At 37.1% G+C, this 22,941-nt stretch overlaps 1 protein-coding gene across 1 annotated transcript in view; it reads right to left on the bottom strand.

Annotated features, from left to right (window-relative positions):
- The window catches only part of PLXNA2 (plexin A2), a gene marked incomplete at both ends in the record, with an annotated part of 426,608 nt that overhangs the window by 39,141 nt on the left and 364,526 nt on the right, over positions 1-22,941 (bottom strand). The window contains 5 exons of the mRNA XM_081322621.1: positions 5,680-5,948; positions 8,878-9,020; positions 13,512-13,746; positions 16,763-16,906; positions 18,627-18,866. Coding sequence (XP_081178747.1) covers positions 5,680-5,948; positions 8,878-9,020; positions 13,512-13,746; positions 16,763-16,906; positions 18,627-18,866 — 1,031 coding nt within the window. The remainder of the gene's footprint in view (positions 1-5,679; positions 5,949-8,877; positions 9,021-13,511; positions 13,747-16,762; positions 16,907-18,626; positions 18,867-22,941) is intronic.

The raw sequence follows: 22,941 nt of genomic DNA, 5'->3' as shown, positions 1-22,941 counted from the left end.
TCTGACTTGGTAGGTGTTTTGAGTGTCTTCTATGAAATAATATTTTTTGGCAGAACCCAGGAGTCATGCCTCTCTCTGTCATAGCACCCCCAGAGATCACAATGGACCCACCCCTGCTGAATTTTTATAAAGCCTTGAAAACCTCGCTTTCCCCCCAGACATTGGGCATGTATAATGAAATTATGATTGGTTGTAATCCCCCCCCCGCTTTATTTGGTTATTTTTCTAAAAAAAGAAAATAACTCAGTGTAGGTTGTCCAGACTTGCAATTTGCTGTTGGCTGGCTTTGCAAATTAAACAAAACAACAACAACAAAACCAACCCCTCCCAAGCAAGATATAAATTATTATATAAAATAGATTACAATGATGCAAGCACTTTTATATTTCCTTGTACGAGAATTTCAGTGTAAAACTTACAGCCAGCTCGTACATTAGAATGGGAAATGTAGATCTGGTGATCTCATTTTGTCATATGCACTAATAGAATCTTCAAACCCTAGTAGTTCCATGCATCAAGACAGACCAACATTTGCTGTTTACAATTTAAAATTGCATCTGTCTGGATCTGAGGAATTATGCTATTTCATCTCTGTAATGTTTGAGCAGTAGCCCTAGAGGGCCAGAGAAAGAAACTACACACAGAATCAGGTAACCCACAATTTAAAAACACAGGAGGAAGACACTTTGCTTTTGGCAGTGCTCTGAAATTGCACTATTTTGCTGACTTCAGCAGGCATTTAAAATCCAAATACCGTAAAAATGAATCTTGGAGTTTTTAGTTTAATTTGAAATGGGAGAGTGGGATTAGATATGTTCTGAGGGAAAACAGAAGCAAGCAATTCAGTTAGCCTGCAGACTGTGATAAGGTCCCTGGTCATTTGTTCTTAACTTTGACATCATCTCATTATCCTAGGCAAATATGCAGGTCATATTTCTAAGGAAGTAACAGCCAAACTATACTACTATGTTTTGTTTTGTTTTTTAGAAAATGTCAACAGATGTCTATTTGGAAAGGAAATTGTGTCTAGTTATCATTTGCATTTCTGTTTGTTGTGGGTCCACTCATGTCCCTGATGCATTTCAATGGCAGATGGAAATGACAAACCTAGCAGAATTGCAGAGTAAGCAAAATCACAATAAGATTATATCTTGTTGCTACATTGTATTTTTCTACTTGGGAACACTTCCTCAATTCTAGGGTTAGTGCTAAAGCACCAGATAGGAAATAGGAGCACTTATATGTAAAAAAAAATCTAAAATAGAAATGCTGTAGTGTTCCTATTTCCATAATAAAATAATTAATACTAAAAACACTATAATGCAGCTTCAAAATGTGATCTTAAAACTTATTCCTAATGTGTATTTCTTCAAAGCACATACAATACTCTTACTTATACCTTCTGTGCAAATCTACAACTCCTGGATGAATATCGGAATCCATCTCTCAGGGCCAAACTTAATTTATTAAATTGGAGAAAAATATTATGAAGCAATAACAACATTTTCTCTGGTTTACTGTCATTTATATCTTTCTCATATCACAATGTAACCAGACTTCAAAGTGACAAGAACACACTGAGGAAAACCTGAGAGTATTACATAGCACATTGCCACTGCCCTGGCAAATAGACTTTCAAAAATATCCCTGAGTAAACTTTCCTTGGAATAATACCATGTTTCCATGAAAATAAGACCTACCCCAAAAATAAGCCGTAGCTTGATTTTGGGATGGGGCTAATATATGCTTTACCCCCCAAATAAGCCCTAGTTTTGAGGTGAGGTGCATGCCTAAAAATAAAGTTAGCGTGGGGTGGAGCTTCCCCTTGCACCCCATATCTGCTTACCATTGCAGCCAGGCCTCCCATGCCCCAACACCTGCCTCACATCGCCAGCCCTCTTTGAGGCCCCAGAGGCTGGGGCTCAATTCTTGGCTGCAGAGGCCTTTCCTGAAGGCCTCTGATGGTGAAATGCAGGCCGGGAGGTGTTGCATGCATCAATCCAGAGCTCCAATCTCAGCTGCAGAGGTCTTTCCTAAAGGCCTCTGATGGTAAAATAGAGGTCAGGGATGACACGTGTGAGTGGTGGCAAGTGGCTGCAGAAGAGGTGGGATGACTGGGGGGGGGCAGCTGTCAGTGCTGCAGCTTTGAGGTGAGACAGAGGAAAAAACATCCCCCCCAAATAAGACCTGGTGCCTCTTTTGGAGGAAAAAATAAGACTGGGTCTTATTTTTGGGGAATCATGGTAGGGACCATATGTATTGAGCAAAATCTGTCTTTTAGGGTTATCGCTACTTGGATAGAAATATAAAACTTTATTGCTGACTGAAAAGATTTGCCTATGTGCTGTTGTTTTATGCGAAGCAAACCAAAGCAACATAACATAATATGAAATGGCTATGTCATAAGAACTATGTTCCTTCTAAGATTCAGATAAATTAGGTGTACTGAATCCTTGACCTGAATCTCCCCTCAGATTAATCTCCTGTCCATTTCTAATTCCTGAGGACACATGTTTTCCAGTATACTTGTCCTTCATCTTGTTCCCTTCATTTTGACAGTTCTAACAAAAGATGAAATAGGCTGGGGAAAGGTGGAATTAGTGACCATAGGGAGTAGGGACAAGTAACTGAGTATGTCTGTGACCTAAGGCCCTGTGTAACTTCATGGCATTGCTAAGACAGATGGTTCTTCTGTGCTTTTACTTCCTATGTGAAGAAAAAAGACTTGCATCTTGGAAAGTGAGGTATTCATCTCATATACTCTAGAAGTGCCTTGCCTTAAGGCTCAATGGCCAATATAGCATAATGTCCCAGTTGTGCTATATAGAGTTTCTGGCTTGAAGAAAAATGCAACATTCCATCAGTGGCTTGAATTGCCAATTTATTTCCCATTCCTTTCCCGAGTAACAAGGGGTTAATTTTATTGTATTATTTCATGGGTGGTTACATCAGGACCTTCAATTGGATAAAAGAAAATGATTGTCTCCATTACATCTCTCTTGAATAGCTGAGAAGCGCTATAGCAACACACAATATCCCCTATATTTTATAGGGTTTTGTCTCTTTTCTACTGCTGCTTTAAAAATTAAACTGGAGGATGCTGTAAATAAAGATAGGGGTCATCAGGCTGTATACTGATAAAAAAGCAATGGTAGTTGCCTACTTCTGACACTCATTTAGACAGGATGTTGGAGAGAAAAAGAGAAACTGTACAATGCGTAGCTGACTGTACAATGCATAGCTGTTTTGTTTAACAGAAAGGAACTTATACAAGGTTTAAATGTATTCTCAATGGCTTGCAAGAATTGGGTATGCTGAAATGCATGTAAGGACCTATTTTTTTTAAAAAAAACCTCAGAATTTTGGGTCCTCTGATTACTTATCTGTTCATAGTAACTAGTTTTGGGGAGAGTGGTGGTGGTGGTGGAAGGCAGACTCTTACCAACATATCAGGTAAGGTAGAAAGGGAATGAACTGGGAATAAAAAAACCCTGACATCTGGAAAATGTAGAATAATATGGCTAATGTTTTTGCAGGTCAGGGTCAGTTTGCTGAAGCTGAACAATGCATTTAAATTGTCAAACTGTCAAAACCTCCACCACATATTCTTACTTATTACTGTCACCTAGGGTCACTCCTTGTGGAGCTGTTCCTTGACAACAGAGAAACCTTCAAGAACTTTCTGGTTTAGGTCAGGTGAAAAGCTTCTGTAAGCATTCCCAACTCAATTTCTGAGACACCAAAGGTGGTATGAAACAGCAATTACAAAAGCAGGAAGTCCCATAGACACATGGTGTTCTTACTAGATTGAAAATTCCCTCCCCTTTATTGTCTGATTACAGGAACTGAAAAAGAAATATATATTTTTTTGTATTTATAAACTGTATTTTTATTTTATTTATTTATTTTAATCCCATTTATATCCCGCCCTTCTCCGAAGACTCAGGGCGGCTTACAATTTAAGCACAAACCAATGTGCTTAGCAATATGCTTAGCAATAGCCTTCATTCTATGTATATGCCTGCTTATTAGGGCTTTCGACCCCCGCCAAGCGGCATTATTACAAAGTCAGCTTAATTGCCCCCAACAATCTGGGTGTAGATAAATTCTCATTCTGAAATGATTCTGGATGGAAAAACATATTTCCCTCTAAATAGATTACCTCATTCAAATGCCTACAAACTTCAGAGATAGCATAATTAGGGGAGATTAATATCCTATTTTTGTGTTACTCATGTCAAACTATGGAAAGTGCTCAGAAAAATGGGAGTCCCAGAACATCTCACTGCCCTCTTGAAAAATTTATATTCAGGTCAGGATGTCACTGTATGGATAGAAAACACTGAAATAGACTTGTTTCAGGTTGGCAAAAGAATGAGACAATGTTGTATGCCAAATACTGTATATATTAAGGGAAGCTGGATTGGAAGAAGATGACCATGATTTTGAAACAGTCCATATGTTTGTGTGTATAAAAACATGAACTCTCCACCTAATCACACATATTATAAGATCAAATTAATCCACTGTAATCCAAATTTATCCATCTTCACTGAAATTATGAACTGTAATTCATAATTTCATTATGACTGGCCTGAAGTCACCCAGGAAGATTCTATGTCTAAGGGAGAAGATATAGGTCCTGTCTTCATCCAGTCCAGTAGCTTAACGATTATATCCCACTGGCTCTCTATAGCTATAATAAAATTTAGCTATAATAAAATCAATATCATCTCAAATGTGTATGGCATACTGAGTTAAATTGACTGATGGCAACAGTTCATTTATGTCAAACATTTGTGTTGGATTCCATAGGTTAGTTCTTATTGAGTCTTGGGCTAAAATAGTTTTTGAATCATGAAAACCAAGAGATGCTCTTTTGTTGGTTTTTAAAACTTTTCCCTATAGACTCTATATAGTAGCTATCCTATAAAAGCTGACATTACTGAATATTACAAGAGTTATTTGGATTGCAATCCAAATACTTCCTGAATACTAGGAATAGCACATATCTGAATTTACAGTTTTTAACCGGTCAGGATCAAACTACTGACAGTCGGCAAAATTAGCTTGCAATACTGCATTCTAACCACTGCACCACTACAGCTCTTATTAAATTCAGCAAATTCTCTTATTTATGTTCCAATGTCACATGCTTTCCAAAGAGGAAAAATGATCCATAGTATTAACTTTTGACAAAAGATGAACAGATGAATTTTCTAGTTCAACCAAATCACTATCTACAATAATATTGAGTTGTATAACACCTGCCTGTTTCCTGCTGGCCAGCTCTAATATAAGATGTTACTATAGCTTTGCTCTGCTTACTCTGCTCAGCCTGTAATATTAGATTTACAGTTGAACCATCCTCTTTATCTTCACTTGGACAACAAAAACCCCCAGTCAAATGCTAATTTCTGAGCAGTCCGTGGGAAAGAAGAACAGTGGCAGGAATATCAAGCATTTTAACTAAGGCACAAGATTTCCTAGATGCAAACTGAAATAGTAACCTCATAGGATCTTGCAGCTCTTGGTAGGTATCCTTTCACAATTATGCTTGCTAAATGAATCTGGAGGAGCAGTCACATCCTCATCACAAAGCTCACGCTCATATAAATGACCACTTTTGCTCTGAAACTAGAGTCTTCTTGTGCAAAGTTCCAAATTTTCCATTCTTACCTGCGCAGGAGCAACTTAGGGTGGTTTTTGTTCTCTAGGTTCTTCTCAATCAGGTCAGACAACAACTGCTTGAGGACATCAGTGGCATATTCTAGCTTTCCTTGAAGTCCTGTCATGATGAGGGAAGCCACATTGCCACGGTCACGCATGGAGAAACTTCGCTGTAATTCCAGGGTACGGATAAATGTCAACAAAAAAACCTTATTGTTGAGTAGCTGGGCAAAGAGCTTCAGGGCCTTTTCAACGTTCTGCTGTCCATTCCCTTGGACCTATAAAATTTCACAAGTGTTAACGTTGAAAGCGTTACCCTAAAAGTAAATGTGGGACAGATATCAACTAAACTGGAAAACATTAATACTATAATAAAATACATGGATTGATACTACATCCAAAATTTGGCTTTATCCATGCATAGAATCCATATCTCAAGTTTATGAGATACTTAAATCAGAATAGATTCTTAGTAATATGAATGTATGAATTTATTATAGCTATAATTCCATTGAGTGATTTATATTGTGTTGACCATCGTTCTTGATATGTATTCACTTTTAGTTTAATAGTGACTCTTAATCATTTAACATGACATAATTTACAAAATATATTTAATCATTTACAACTCGTTAATGATATATCGGAAAGCAAACCATGACATTTAAAAATCCCTTGTTTACTCACTTGTATTCTATTTTTAATTATTTTCAAATAAATTTTTGTGTTTGTTTAAAAATTCTTTAAAGCATTCAGTTAAAATAATTTAAAATTGGAAGTGTTTTTGAGAGTAATGTTTTTTACGTTATATTGTTTGTGTTGCACATTTAAAACAAAATACTCTTGAGTTGTGAGCTACTGCACAGAAATGGCATTCACATAGGCATGGTACTGATTTAGACTCTTACACTGTGAAGCTCTAATACATGCACACATAAACACACTTTTCCAATAGTCCTGGATGTAAGTTATACATTGTAATTCACAATAATAAAACAATATTGGTTATTTTACAAAATTCTCACTGACTTACATTTTCAACTTATTTATATTATATAACTAAGCAGCAGTGGAATTGGTGACACATTAATCATTATCCTAGTTTTTTGGGGAATGGCAAAATCAGTTTCAACCATCAGTTTTATTTCCTATTTTCTATATGTACTAGAGCAGACATGTCAAACACAAGGCTCAGGGGCCGGATCCGGCCCACGAAGTGGTTTCATGTGGCCCACGAAGCCATCCTGGAAACAGTGAGGGAACGGCCCCCACTGCCTTGGCCCTGGCCCAGAGACCCTCAGATCTGTCCCACTCCTGCCCAGGCCCCCATAGGCACCCTTGATGCGAACGATGTAGAGCTGACCACGCCCACCCAGTAGGCCATATGCACTCTAGCCACGCCTACCCTGGCCATACCCACCCGGACCCCTGAGGGCAACCGCAATGCTGATGCGGCCCTCAATGAAATTGAGTTTGACACCCCTGTACTAGAGAAATCAAGGAGTGATAGATGATGTAAACACTAGCATTCCCAGGTATAATTTTGATATACCCATATAAATAATTCAATTAATTTCTTCTTTGCATGTGTATTAAAAAATAAGGAAAGCAACAAACTTCATTTGATGGTAACCTAAATAACTTTAAAATACAAAAACCATAAACCTTTGCAAAAGAAGTGAAAAAAGTGAAATAATAATAATAATAAAGTTGGGAGGGACCTTGGAGGTCATCTAGTCCAACCCCCTGTTCAGGCAGGAAACCCTATACCATTTTGGACAAATGGCTGTCCAGTCTCTTCTTAAAAACTTCCTATGTTGGAGCATTCATCACTTTTGGAGGCAGGTTGTTCCACTGGTTAATTGTTCTAACTGTCAGGAAGTTTCTCCTTAGTTCTAGGTTGCTTCTCTGCTGGATTAGTTTCCATCTGTTGCTTCTTGTCCTGCCTTCAGGCACTTTGGAGAATAGCTTGACTCCCTCTTCTTTGTGGCAGCTCCTGAATGAATTTACTAAACTAAATATAAATAATGGTGCTTTTGTATTTAAATTTTGATCCCCCAGCTTGGGTTACACATTTCCCTTTGAGCTACAGTACCTGCCCAGTTTATTTTAATTATACCCTTAGAGAAGGACTTCCTATAATAATCGATATACCTACTCACAATAGGTAGGATACTGTAGCTTTCCTTAAAAGAATGCAGACGATGCATTTGTTCTATCGTGAGGCATCCCTTTGCAAGCTATATGGTCAGAAGAAACTAGAGCTCCATAATTTCTCCTGTAATAAATTATTCAGTCAGTTTTTACTGGAAAAGTTGAGGAGCTCTAGCTTTAATCTGGAGAAAATAAGGCATTCTAGCTTTTCAGACAAAGAGAGCAGTGAAATGGGAAATATCTTTTCAAGAGCCATCAGCAGCAAAAATGAAAAGCTATTTTCACAGGGCACCCTGGTGGCTTATTGAGGCATGGGTATTCCCATGTTATTACTCTCACACATGCAGTGTTTGTAATGAATGTGTAAAAATGTTTCTGATGGAGTTTCCCCTTCATTGTTTTTCCATGGTCAAATGTCAGCAGCAGCATTTTCATACAGAATAATGGGTCCCATCTGGTCCTGCCATTGCTTTAACAACATGAAAAAAAACCTTCCCTCAAAATTGGGATGCCTGGTGATATACTTAGTCAATTCAGTATACAATATAGACAAAACTGAAGTGATGTGACTAAGGTCTTTCTCTTGCACAAAAGCTTTGCCAAGTGGAGGAGAAGATGCAGAAAAGCTCCTTTGCAAAACGGGAGGCTTATTCCCCTAGGCAAAGCAGAGAATGGATTTCCCAAGCTCCCCTTTGGCTTTTTTTTTTTTTGCACAAAGGGAGAATTCAAAGAGAATTTAGGCAGTCATCGGTAATAAATGCAGCTTCTTTGCTGTTGGTCATGGAGGACTAGTCATGGACTTTTAGCCATAGAGAAAGAAAGAAAAAATGTCAGGGCAGCAGCTACACAAAGGCAATCAAAAGAAAACAAACTGTGTGTAAATATATATAAAATGCAAGGCTTATGTTATAATGAATGTCAGTATTCATTGTGGAGGTGGAAAGGTGCTTTCACAGCTATGTGGATTTTAATCGAGCTTCTCAAAAAGGACCTTGAGATTCACCAGTTACCTGATGAGATTGAGATAGAGAGAACATACGGCTACTCCATTACCTCTAGTTCACGCAGGACAGGGTGATCTTCAATGCCAGGGAAGAGGACTCTCATGGCATATGTGCGATAATCAAGATACGGGATCCCTGAGCGGTCCAGGTCACTGGTTAACTCATTGATGTCTGTCTGCAGCTCTGCAAAAGCTATTAAGGAAAGGGAGTGAGAAAGACAGGCAATCAAGAGACCCGCTCTGGGAATGGAGGCTGAGATACAAACAATCAAGGTCTACAAATGAGCCAACTCAGGAAGCTTGTTTACTCCAGACTGCTCTGCGCCACCAAGACATGCCCAGAAGCAGGGAGCCACTTCCACAGTGTGAGAGAGAAAGAGCACAATGCAAAGAACAGATGCTGAAACAAAACACACATCCTAATTTGTATTCTGTTCACACCTTGTATGTAAGCACTGAAAATGCCTTGGAAGGCACTAGATAAAAATAAAGATCCTATTTTTAAACCAGTTTATGTGGCTTTTTTTACTCTCTCACTTACTCAACCCCTCTATTCCTCATGTCCTTTCGATGTAGCTAGCAGAAGGAAGCTATCTCCATGTTTTATAGCTTACCTAGGATCAGGGAAGAAAATTATGCTTTTTAATTGAGATTCAAAACTATAACAAGATTCATGGACCTAACAGAAGATTCTCCTGATGTACTTAGTGGGAGGGGATGGAAACTGATGTAGTTCAATTGTAACAGTAGGACAATGTATATGAGGATAGCACACATGTAGCACTTGTCTAACTGCTTCTTCTCAAGATGAAGATCAGTACAAATACTGTGCACACATGGCAGTTATTCAACCTTCTAATATATTGTGCTAGAGACCTCATAGCACTATGAAAATTAACCTGTGAAATGGAATGTTGAAATCGTGCTGCTGAATGTGAAAATCTATCTTGTTTGCATACTACCTACATGTGTGTGTGTGTGAGAGAGAGAGAGAGAGAGGGGGGGTGGAAGTCTGTGGGTTCTACACAGTATCTTAGCTGCTCCTAGCATGGCACTCTTCTAGACAGAGGGCTATAATGCTGTTTTTTAGAAGGTGTTGGAGTTTACCATATATATCATATCAGCTTCATCTCAGCAGCTGTTTTCAATAATGGAAGGAGTAGCAGTGACATTTCAGCTTCAGGTGTTGACTGAACAATTTCTTGTGCTTCAGGATCTTCTTAATTCTGCAGGAACCCATCTGGGTTGTTCACCGGGACCACAGGTTTTGTCTCCCAAGCTTTTGGAGTCATGCTGTACTCCATCTTCAGAGAACCTCTCTCTAGTGCTAGAGAGAAGTTCCCTGAAGATGGGCTCCAGCATGAGTCCAAAAGCTTGGAAGCCAAAACCTCTGACCCCAGTGACCGACCCAGATTGGATCTTGCAACATAATCCTGGGACATGTATATTTGCTTTCATTCGTGTATTTGTTCTATCTGAAGTTGTGAGAGCAGTTTCCTCTTCACTATGTTGACGCATTGGTTAACTCGCTGTTTCTCAGTTAGTGTGGATGTAGTTCTCTCCATCCATTGTTCCCTCATATATAGTAACATTCCTTCAATTCTAGATTTTCTTGTCTCATGGTTTATTCCAGTAGCCCACTTATCATTGGTTTGTTCTGGCTCAACATCTGGTATGGACCTGGTTAATCTGGGTGATGTCTGAGCCAGCAGGACTCTCTTAGTTCATGTCACTCTCACATTTTGAGGTAGGAAGGTGAAACATTGGAAGTTTTTTGCCCAAGGATCAGAACACTATTCAGCGCTCTCTCTCTCTCTCTCTCTCTCTCTCTCTCTCTCTCTCTCTCTCTCTCTCTCTCTCTCTCTCTCTCTCTCTCTCTCTCTCTCTCTCTCTCTCTCTCTCTCTCTCTCTCTCTCTCTCTCTCTCTCTCCACATGCATACATATGAGCACATTTTCCAGAATTGGGGGGAAAAACCCAACATTATCAAAAATACCAACTCCTTCGAATAGAGTGTTGTAAAGGTCGCTTGAAATATGAATAAAAAACTAAATAGAATACCATTGATTTTCTCTGTAACCACCCCCCAAAAAAACCCAACAAAAACCACACAAACACTTTAATCTACCCTAATCAACAGCAAAGACCCAAAAATATATTTTCTTCTTTTGATTTCTCTATTGTTGCTAGTTAAAACTCTGCATCACTGAAGACCTAGGCACCAGGTAATTGAGAAAATGCAATTTTCTGAGGCTTCTGATGCCTTGATTGCTCTTTTTGCAGCATTCTAGGCATGACTTATAGAGGAGGTAGTCTAGGCCAGTAACAAAATGCAAAAGTGCTAAAATCAATTGCTGGCATTTCCTATTAGACTGTGTTGCAGCTGATGTTAAACATGTCTGCTTTATACTCTGGACAGCAGCTGCAAGTCAGATTATAGGGTCTGGGGCTAAATAAACAAACTGACTGATTTCATATACCCCCCTCTTTTCCCTCTTTCTGATTTTCTGATAGTTATCAGAGCTTCATGCTACTAATATTAATATATAAAGGAAGACTGAATAAGCAAATTACACCAATGCTTTGTGTTATTTCAAAAACAAAGTGCAGTAATCCAATCTTCAATATGCCTGTGTGAAAAAGTAACACCTCCCCCTCATTAAACTCAGTAACTAGTTGAAGTACCTGAAACTGCACAAGCACTTCCAGAATTGTGATAAATATCTCATATCACAATGATCCGAAGATCACTAATTTGGGGATGCTTTTGTGCCTTAGGACTTGAGCAATCATCCACCATATCAATGCTTGACAGTTAATATGAAATACTTACTGTTTGCTTATTAACTATCTTGTTAGCTCCAAAGTTTTACTTATCTGCCTATAAAATATCCCTATGGAAGTTTCTCTCTCTCTCTCCACATGCATACATATGAGCACACTATCTAATCTATTAACATATAGTGACACATTCCAATATCAAAAACAGCTGTTTCAGCAAATTCAAAAAGGCAATAGGCAAAAGGACCTTTTGTTTGATTCTGTAGTTAAATAATTGAGACTTTTCAGTCTGTGCTTATCTATGGTAAATCAGTCAGCTCAATTTACTTTCTATCTGCCTTTGCTTTATGCCGTCTGCATTTCAACCAGTTGATCTGATATTTTTTCCAGCCAGGTGGTTGTAACAGTATTTCATATTCTAAGCTTCTTGATTTTTACACCAAGATGTACAAATTATTTTACAGCCTGGTTCCAACACCTTCTGATTGCAAAGGATCCTGGCTTTCCTTAACTTCCCATGAAATACCTTCAGAAAAAGATCCACAGATTGCCAAGCCTAATGACCTGGCACCGACAAATTTTATACATCTTGCTGAAATAGGATCAAGGGCTAATCCTGTTCTCCACACATTAGTCAAGCAAAGGATCTGTCTGCATTTAATATACTTTTAACTGTCTTCCGACACATACAGACACTCATAGGAAAAAATTCCAAGCTTCTCTGGCTGTGAAAGAGGACATCTTACAACTTTATGTGTGTTTGAGAGAGATTGACCAAATGTTTATTTGACAGCTGTATGTGGGCTCAAGCCCTGTTAAATTCATACTGGATCAAAGGAAATAGGTTAAGCAGAAGGCAGTTACCATGGAAACTACACTTGGACTGCTCACTATTAGAGATGTGCTCAATGAATGGAGAAAAGTTATATTAGGCAAACCAAATAGAGTTGTGTGTATTGTATATGTTTATGCGAATGAAGATTCAAAATAAATAAATAAGTAAACAAAGTATGCATGCCTTTTACATAGGTACAATGACTGAAATGGATTTATTCTTTGAGCCAGTGACATTGAGACAGATATGTACTATGCAATAACTCTTATTGGGTTGATAAAAGGTAATAAGGAATTAAAGAACATGGCCATTTGTCAATGCTATATTTAACTGATAATAGGATCTAAGTAGCAATAGCAATAGTAATAATACTTAGACTTATATACCTCTCCATAGTGCTTTACATCACTCTCTGAGCAGTTTACGATGCCAGCATATTGCCTCCAACAATCTGGGTTCTCATTTTACTGACCTTAGAAGGATGCAAGAGGGAGTCTACCTTGAGCCAGTCAGGATCGAACTCAAGGCTGTGGGCAGAATTTAGCCTGATTACTGCATTGTAATCCTGCACCACCTCAGCTCCTAACTAAATGAAGGGCATGTGCATGTGGTGTGAGCATGCATGTATGCATATTTTGTATGCATATATGCATGAAGTAACATTCTTCAGGATCTATTTTATGACTAACCAAGGGAGGATGAACAGCAATACATCTTTAGAAGTTAACTTTATTACAATGGTCAGGTAGCAATCAGCTCAGATGATATAACTTACTTGAGACCCTAAAACAAACATACTAGCAATTTGTCATACATTGTATCATATTATTATACTATAATATTTTGGACTTTTTACAGCAAAAATGGCAGCATTTTTCTTGTATTAAGAATTTAAACACACTGTTCATGATTCTCTCACCCAAAATTCACTTTCTCTCACCATGACTCACTTTCTTTCATAGTGAAAGTACAAATAATGTCCATAAACAATGAAACCAAGTCATTCCAAGCCTGAATGGACTGCATATTTTAGAGGACATCTTATTTGAAATTAGGGAGCGATACTGACCTTCTTTGCATTCAAGGGCTACCCGAGACTCAAGGTTGTCCATCTGCATCTGAAGTCTCTTGAGTGTGAGATCATTTTCACGTGACTTGCGCTTGTAGGCAATGAGGACTATGATGACTATGATGAGAAGAAGACTGCCTCCTGCTGCAATACTGACAATAGCTGGCAAAGTGAGCAGGCTGTCTGAGATCACATTCACTGAGCCAGGTGAGAAAATGATGCCACCTACATGCACCTAACCATCAAAGAGAATCAACAGAAGATTACATTAAAGTGTGTATACAGATTAATTTGGAATAAAAACAGTCACTTAGAAAGATGACATTTACATCGCGAAATGTGCTAGTAAGAATGGTGGGAATAGGACTGGCAATGAAAAGGAACACTTCTCCTGTATAAGTCCTTCTATTTGTCTACTTGGGAGTTAATGCATGGATGAAAATTGCTAATTTTTGTCCAGTAGCTGATTTTTTTTAAAGAAATGTATAGTTTTAGGCACTGACATATTTCTGCTGTTCTGGAAATAATTCCCAAAATGCTAAATACACTTTTAAAAGTCATAGAAAGCTACTGATTTGCTAAGTTGTAGATAAGTCCTTGCAAGTAACATCCCCATAGAAAGGAAGGTCACATCCTTCTTGAAACACAGAAGAGCCTTTGAGTTACAACATATCTGTTATCCTTGCACTATCTCCCACATTCCTTTGATGACATGATATCTTCATTTGATTTTCATAACATAAGTTTGCAGCTTTCTTTGATAAACCATGAATATAGGAAAATAAGGATTTCATTGACAAAGGAATGAAAAGGGAAAGTATAGAAGGAAAGGAAAAAACAAAAGAAGAAATGGAAAGGCAAAACTGAGGGAGTTAGTTAGGACTGCCAAATAGTAAACTGATGTGCACTTTATAGGTGTTTGGTATAAGTGCTTATGATATCATATAAATCATAAAAAGGTAAAGGTAAAGGTTCCCCCGCACATGCATGCTAGTCGTTTCCAACTCTAGGAGCTGGTGCTCATTTCCGTTTCAAAGCCAAAGAGCCAGCGCTTGTCCGAGGACGTCTTCATGGTCATGTGGCCGGCATGACTAGACGCCAAAGGTGCATGGAACGCTGTTACCTTCCCACCGTAGTGGTCCCTATTTTTCTACTTGCATTTTTACGTGCTTTTGAACTGCTAGGTTGGCAGAAGCTGGGACGAGTAACAGGCGCTCACTCTGTTACGCGGCACTCGGGATTCGACCTGCCAAACTGCCGACCTTCTGATCGACAAGCTCAGTGTCCTAACCCACTGAGCCACCACGTCCCTTATAAATCATAGTAGTAGACAAATGATGTGAAGACTGACTCTTATTTTTTTATGAAAAAAATTATGTGCTTTATAAAGTAATCCAAGGATATCCACATTAGTATTTTGCTAAACTCAAGACTATCAGTGGCAAAAACAGGAAAAAAAATCTTGCGTGATTAATTACAACCAGACATCATTTTGGCAATATGAAATGACTTCAAATTGATTCTAAAAAATGACAACTCTTGTAAAGTTCTCACAGTTTTAGTAGCAGACAGGCCACTAAACTCAAGAAAAGCATTCACCTGCAAATGTGCAATGCCAGAAGTGCCTCTAAAGGAACAATCTAACCCATGGCTTTTGACTATATTGATGGTAATGAGGAAACTAGCAATCTACAGCAAAATCATTGAGAACAAGATAAGTATGTACCCTCATAGCAATGTTGCATTGCATATAAATGATGTGAATGAATAAGTGTTTAAGCAAATAGACTATGCATGGCACAGCATAGTCTTCGGTACCAAGCAACCACATATTCCTGATCTATCTCTACAACAAACTTCAGCACCAGTTGTGCAATAATCTTTTCCGACATTTTTATTGAAATGAATAAGACCAGCTATTGAAATGAAGCCTATTCACTCACAAGCCCAAATTAGAAGTTAAACTTTCCAGTAGAAGGCCACAACAAACCACTTCCATATTGCTAAAGAAACAATACAAATCTGTCCAAGAGATTACCACATTTTAGCTCGATTTGGAATAGACTTTATTTTTTGAACCTCTAAATATGAAGATAACTGCATGCAAGCCATCATTAAAATGAGCCAATATGAAGGTGAGACCATTTGGATCTGGAGAGCTTTGGTGCTGGAGAGCTTAAAGATCAACCCCCCCACACACCAAAAAAAAGCTCTGTAGCTATATTACTAATATTCTTCAGCTTTTATTTTTTTTCCCCTAGTGCGATCTGGTGTTTAAGGTCTTATCATAGAAGTGGGGAGATTCTACTCTACTTCTAGACTACTGTTAGCCAAAAGAAGAAAAAAAGGAAGAAACAAAAAGAAAAGAATTCGGTGTTTTTAAGCAGGCTACTTTTTCAATTTTTTCAGCTTTTAACTTTAAACCCATCTTATCTCACATTTGCTGTTACAGAGAAATTTGGGGAATTTCTGTATTTCACCTTAAGTTATTGGAGAAGAGATGGAATATACATCTCACAAATAAAGACATATCTCATTTGTTCTGCAAAATATCCAGGGTAATTTTCTCTTACAGAACTGGCAGCAAGCTGATCTTGCCTTCAACTATAGCTTCCATCAGCATGAACTGAGATAAGGTATGCTGGAGACTTCTGCACCCACTGAGATGTTCTGCTGCCTACCAAAGCTCTTGCTGCTATAAAAGTAGTTAGGCTCAAAGGTGTGACAACACTTTTTGTCTTTCAATAGCTGCAGGGTTTTGTGTTTGCCAATGAGCAGTTCAGAGCTGCAGCTGCTGTAACTATTACTGCTTTATATACCCTTATGCAAAATTCATACTGTGCCAGTGTGTGCTTGGATAATATGTGTATGTATGCCCAAGTTACAAACACATGATGGTGAAAATATTTTAAAATTTCAACAGATTTCTTTGTGATATTGTACATTTGCATGTATAAATTAATGGTAGTTAATTAGCCCTTTGGTCTAATCATGTGATCAGATTCATGCATTTATTTGGGTCATCTTTATACTGGTCCTGAATGAAAAACACTTGTGAACTTCAAATAAAGACATTACATTTTGAGGAAATTGGTGGTATTGGAGATTGGAGATTCTTATCTTCCTTTTAATCAAAGATTTTTTTTTAACTCCTGGAATGAGAGCTAGTTTGGGAATGGGAATCAACTCTGACATTTGAAAAAGTAGAAAAGACAAAAAGTGGAGAGAAAATCTTGATTTTTGAAGCTCACCATAACTTTGTGTTGCCCGGTGAGATTTGGAGGTTCACAAAGTAATTGGGTCTCAGAGATGGTAACAGCACAGGGAGTTTCTCCAATCAAAACAGTATAATTCAGCTTTGCTCCACCCGATGCAGGTGGACACAGATTTTTACCCTATGGAAAATCAAAAAGACAATGTTTTTATGAAACTTTAGTTAATGTCTCAGCTTTTCTATGATTCAACATATATCCAATATTGTGGCACATATACTACATATCATATACATCATAAACATTGATGCATACTTATTTTTTAAAAGCTGCAACTGCGAATAAGAAATTGTATAACTGAAAGACAGGAAACTTCCATTTATGTCTTTAATGTATTTGAATTTATATTTAGTGTGTGTGCATTAAATTTTTGGGTTTCAGTAACATTGATCACAATCAGTGTAGGGATTACCATAAAAATGTCTGCTATCCCTTTACTACTGCCCTTTTCTTTTTCATTTGTATATCAAAACCAATGTATTTAATTGAGGAAACCATAACTGACAACTAAGAGGCAATTGAGAAATCAGGGGCAATTCATGGAAATAGCAGTTAGTGCAAGAAGTAATCTTGAGAAGGAGAAAAATAAGATGGATAAAATTAGTCTTTCCTTGCCTGTGATTAAAATGAGTGCTTCTCTGGTACATGACTGACATAGCATGATAAAATACATCTGCTATTCCAGCCAAGCATACAATTTCAAAATACACCTATATGTCACAGAAAACACGAACAGTCCAAATTCAGATATGGATAAGAAACTAAACATGTTTGTCCATCACACAGCTTCTACCATTCTACTGGTATTGTGTTACATTAGGAGAGGAGAAACAATTGCTTGACATGAAAAAAAAGGCTTCACTGAAGTATCAGTGGTACAGAAAGCTATCACACATCAGGTACAAAAATAAGACTTTTCACATCAGCAGTAAAAATGTGCAAGTGGAGAAGATATGTTAATCCTGGGAGTGAAACATTGTTAATATAATATTGAACTTTAAACCTGATGTAGGTTTGGTTCTCAAAACACAGTATTGTAAACTGCCAACAAATAAAAGTGCAGAGTAGTTACATTTATCTTCACAAGAAAGGAATAAAGTGTGTTGGCTGACTTGTGACATATCAGTAAGAGTGTCTACAATGTTTTAAAATGTTCTTAACAATTAGATGTTAGGCCCAGTTTACTAAATTTTTGTTTTGATATATATATAGCTCAGAGTTTAGCCTAGGACTACATGTTATGCAAAGGAAAATCTGAAGATATGCAGTGGAGACACATCAATTTATAGATTCCTACAGTTGTAAACTCCTACAGTATGTGTTTTGTGATGTATTATTGTTGGGAGGGGAACTGTAGGCAACTGGGGGGAGGTTAGCCTGCCACATATACATCAAATACCTTGAGTTATATACTTGTGTTAAATATTGGGCTGCAAATACATAGGAGGTTTGCATTACAATATCAGTTTGTATGTTTATCTGTCATTGTTTCTGCCAATGCCTATGAAGGAAATAAAGGAGTGATGGCAGAGAGAGCATTTCAAATTTATTTTTCAAGTTTTCCTAAAGAAATTCAAATCAAACCCTCTCCAAAATATTTCTGTGTGAAATCAAAATCCCACAATTATTTTCCAAGACAAAATTTGCAGATTTGTAATATTTGAAGAGTTTATGATTTTAAACATTCACATATAACTCCTTATATAACTATAAACAATACAAAAAATTTACAGATTAACCTAAGAAATGGACACAAGATTTTACATGTAGGACAATACTTTTTCCAAAGTAAATCTAGATTTGTGTATATAAATGAGTCACCTGGATTGTGCCATCACTTTACCTTCAGGATGATGGGTGATCCTGGCTTTTGGTCCAAGATGCCAGTAGCACTCAAAAGTTCAAAGGCAGGGTTTGGATAATAAATAAATTTGGTGTCATTATAAATCAGTAAAGATTGAACATTGTTAAAGATGAATCCAATTTCATCAGGTCGTTCAACAACATCCAGACCTGGTCGGTACTGTGATGTAAGTGAAGGAGCCAGGCAAGTGAGGGTGGTCGTATTAACAACTTTACAAACCTGAAAGAATACAATTAAGGCAGGGTTATACCTTGAATAAAATATTTTTAAATTATTGTCACATCATGATTCCACCTTAATTAGTTTGGCAAAACTGAAGTATCAAACCCTTTTCCAAACCATGTGATAACTTGTTCTGTCATCAGCCAGGAAGAACATTCTATGAGAATAACTCTAGAAGTGAAATGTAAGTTTTTTTTATCTCCTTCTTTGTTCACTCCCATATTTTAAAAATATCCTTTCTGTATAGAAAATAAGCATTAGACATACATGATGCTGGGAAGCTGGATAAGGCTTTAATATACAAGAAATAATCATTGTTATATGGAATCTGAAATAGAAAGACACACAGTTCTTTTTATTAAAAATGGATTATACATCCTGTGATATGAATGATAGCTGGAAATGGTATCAGATTCTGGGGTTGGAAGACAAATTTTATTGAAATAGCATAATGATCCTTTAATTAGATAATCTGATAGTAACTTATTTATGGTCACCTGTGAATTTCATGACTGATCAGAATACATCAGATCTGTTCTGCTACCTATATCTTCCTCTTATGTTCATATACATATACAACTGTTTTGGATCAATACTGTATATTAGGAGATGTGGCAACTTGTGAAATGTGCAATGAACCTGCCACGAATGAGTTCTTAGACTTCAAAATTACCACAGCCCATTGAAAATAAAATGAAGCACTACACAGGAAAAGAAATCAATGTTTCACATTTGTGTTTACAGGTCAATGGAGATCATGTTAGCAAATCTTCAGAAGATATCATACTTACCAGCATCATATTCTCAGGCATCAATGGAATAGAAAAGGGGTTTTGAATAATCCAATCTGGTTATATAGATTTCTCATACACATTAAGAGTAGTATCTAAGACCAATTTATTTTTTTTATAAAAACACAAACACACACACACACACACACACAAAAGTTAACAATAACATTCAAGTTAAAGGAGATTCTAATTCTTTTTCTTTCTTTCTTTCTTTCTTTCTTTCTTTCTTTCTTTCTTTCTTTCTTTCTTTCTTTCTTTCTTTCTTTCTTTCTTTCTTTCTTTCTTTCTTTCTTTCTTTCTCTCTCCTTCCTTCCTTCCTTCCTTCCTTCCTTCCTTCCTTCCTTCCTTCCTTCCTTCCTTCCTTTTTTTCTTATTATTAAATTTTGCAGCTACCAAGATTGTTGGACGAGCAGGCACAGAAACAGCCAGAGAAGTGACTGAAGCTGGGGAAACAGGCCCCTCATCAGTCAACAGGAGTGCTGATTTACCACGCCTATAAAGTATTTAGAAGGCAAGCGCTGGGCAGCACAAACAAATGACAGCTAATAAAATCCCAGAAAGTTTGATTTCTTTAGGTTGTTCCAGATGTTTTACAAAATGATATAATTCAGAAACCTAAAACCTCCGAAAGCACCACAATTTTAAGAAGCAAGAGTTATATATGCATGTACATTCTTTGCTCTGCTTGAATTATAGCCAGGTCTTTGGATGGGAACTATGAGAAAGAATCTTAAAACTTAAAACTGAATGACAGTGCTTTTTTAAAGTTACATATTAAATTACATTTCCTCACTTGAAACCAACACTGAGCCATCATAAAGCCCAAAAATTAAATAAACAATAAGGCTTTAAAATATGAAAACTACTAACTAGCTTAAAAGTTGTGTTTATGAATGAAGTTAAGCTACATGGCTGAATCAGTCACATTCACAATTTACATTTCTAATGTGAGGTTCTTATTCTTGAAAATGCAGACTAATTATTTGCAGATCACAACAATTGTTCATAAAATCATTTTTCTGAATGTGAAGCATTTGCATTTGTCTATTTACATATTTAATTCTATATCTTGCTCTACACTCTAGACAAAATTTAGAGCTTACGTTCTATATCTACTGATAAAACAAATATCACTTATTTTCTGTAACTGTTCATTTAATATAGAAAGTGAGGGGAAAATGGATGATGCTAATAACAAAGTTTTATTATCCAAAGCTCCAAATTCTGTCCACACATAAACTATGCAGTTGGCTAGTTAAACAAAATCAAGGGGCAAATTATTCTTTCTGCCATTAATAGATTTAAATATAGATATTTTTTAATGATTCGACCACACTGAATCTGAATGGGATGACTGAATCAATGAAATACACCATCTAGGAAATCTTCCAGACCCTTATGGTCAGAAAGTAATTGTGCCCTTACAGTGAGATTGTATCTATGTCTCACCCTCTTCCTTATTTCTGCATACAGCTGCATATGTAGATTTCAAAATTTGCCCACAAAGGCTGAGTTTGATCTTAATGCTGACAAATATCTGAACAGCTGTGAAGCTTTTTTGTTAGTCACAAATGCATTTGTCATGGATCAGAGATACATTGTTTTGGCAAGGGAAATGCAACATAAATCACATTGCAATGTTAATCCTAGTTAGAATTAAAATCCTTCAGGAATATAAAGATTTAAAACAATAGTCTAAAATGGGAGTTTTAAATTTTTTTATACAGAGGTAAATGTCAAAATAGGGCATAGGTACATAAAAACTTGAATTTGTGAAAATTGCAATTGTGCTGCAGATCTGGATGGAAGCAAATACACAGATCAGAAGCTATGTCACAGGATAGTATGGGGCAGAGCCAATTTTACAATTAAAAAGTCTCTTCCATCACTTGCTTCTCTGAGGCTTTGATAGTTCTCCAGGATTGTTCTGTTTAAATGAAGCAGGTGTTCAGAAGGGTAGTGTCAGTAAAATATCACTACCATTGTTGTTGTTTTTTTCAGCCTTGTTTACTTAGAGCATCTCTGCCTTCTGCTGCTGGCTTTTTGTGTGCCTTCGATGATGTATGGTGGGGCCTCACAATGACACATGTACCATATGCTGTCATTGTTGCCTGTTAACTGCAGTTTCTCTATATAGTATGATAAGGCTCCATGGAATAAAATAAAAACAAACTCTTAAGGTTATCTATGATAAGGACTCTAAAGTGGAATCTAACTAATGTAACATAAGATATAGCTGCACAGAAATTTTTCCTGCATTTTTAAGTATATTGGAGATTTAGAATGTAAGGATTATGAAAAGACACAGGAGGTGTTGAACTCTCTCCGGAAACCTCTCCCCTAATTTTTTATATCTCCTACTACAAACTATATTCTGCTTTAAACAGTTCACAATATTTAACTTTATTTTTATCCTGCCTTTATTATTTTTATAACAACTAAAGATGATGGACATATCTAATACTCCTTCCTCCACATTTTTTTTGCCACAATAGCAATCCATTGAGGTGGGTTGGGTTGAGAGAGAGTAACTGGCATCCATAGGGAGGAGGAGTGAAAAAAGTAGCAGGATGGTTGGTATAGCATCAGAAAGCAAGATCCACTGTGTTCATATGTATGTAGAAAACTTACAGTAATGTCATACGAAAGCAAGAATTTAACCTTCCATCTCCTGTAGCAATAGCAATAGCACTTAGACTTATATACCACTTCAGAGTGCTTTACAACCCTCTCTAAGCAGTTTACAGAGCCAGCATATTGCTCCCAATCTGGGTTTTCATTTTACCAACCCCAGAAGGATAGAAGGCTGAGTCAACCTTGAGCCCAGTGAGAATCAACTTCTGGCAGTTGACAAAATTAGCCTGCAATAACTGCATTCTAACCACAGCACCACCACAGCTCCTTCCACTGTAGCCAGAGTTATGTTAAATACTATAATCAACTAGAACCAAATACAAACCTATTAATGAAATACTTATTAGAATGAATTTTGATTATTATGAATTTATTTTTTATTTTATTTTAATTCCATTTATATCCCGCCCTTCTCCGAAGACTCAGGGCGGCTTTACAAACTTAGCAGTAACCTTCATTCTATGTATATGCCTGCTTATTAGGGCTTTCACACACACACCCCAAGCGGCATTATTACAAAGTCAGCTTAATTGCCCCCAATAATCTGGGTCCTCATTTTACCTACCTCAGAAGGATGGAAGGCTGAGTCAAGAATGTGGTTCTTCTGTCTCATTAATAAAATAGATCAGGGTTATATTTTAATAACA

This window comes from Vipera berus (assembly GCF_964194415.1).
Source record: "Vipera berus genome assembly, chromosome: 3".
Classification (NCBI taxonomy): domain Eukaryota; kingdom Metazoa; phylum Chordata; class Lepidosauria; order Squamata; family Viperidae; genus Vipera; species Vipera berus.
Note: the sequence above shows the minus strand (reverse complement) of the source record. Positions and strands in the feature narration are given on the sequence as shown.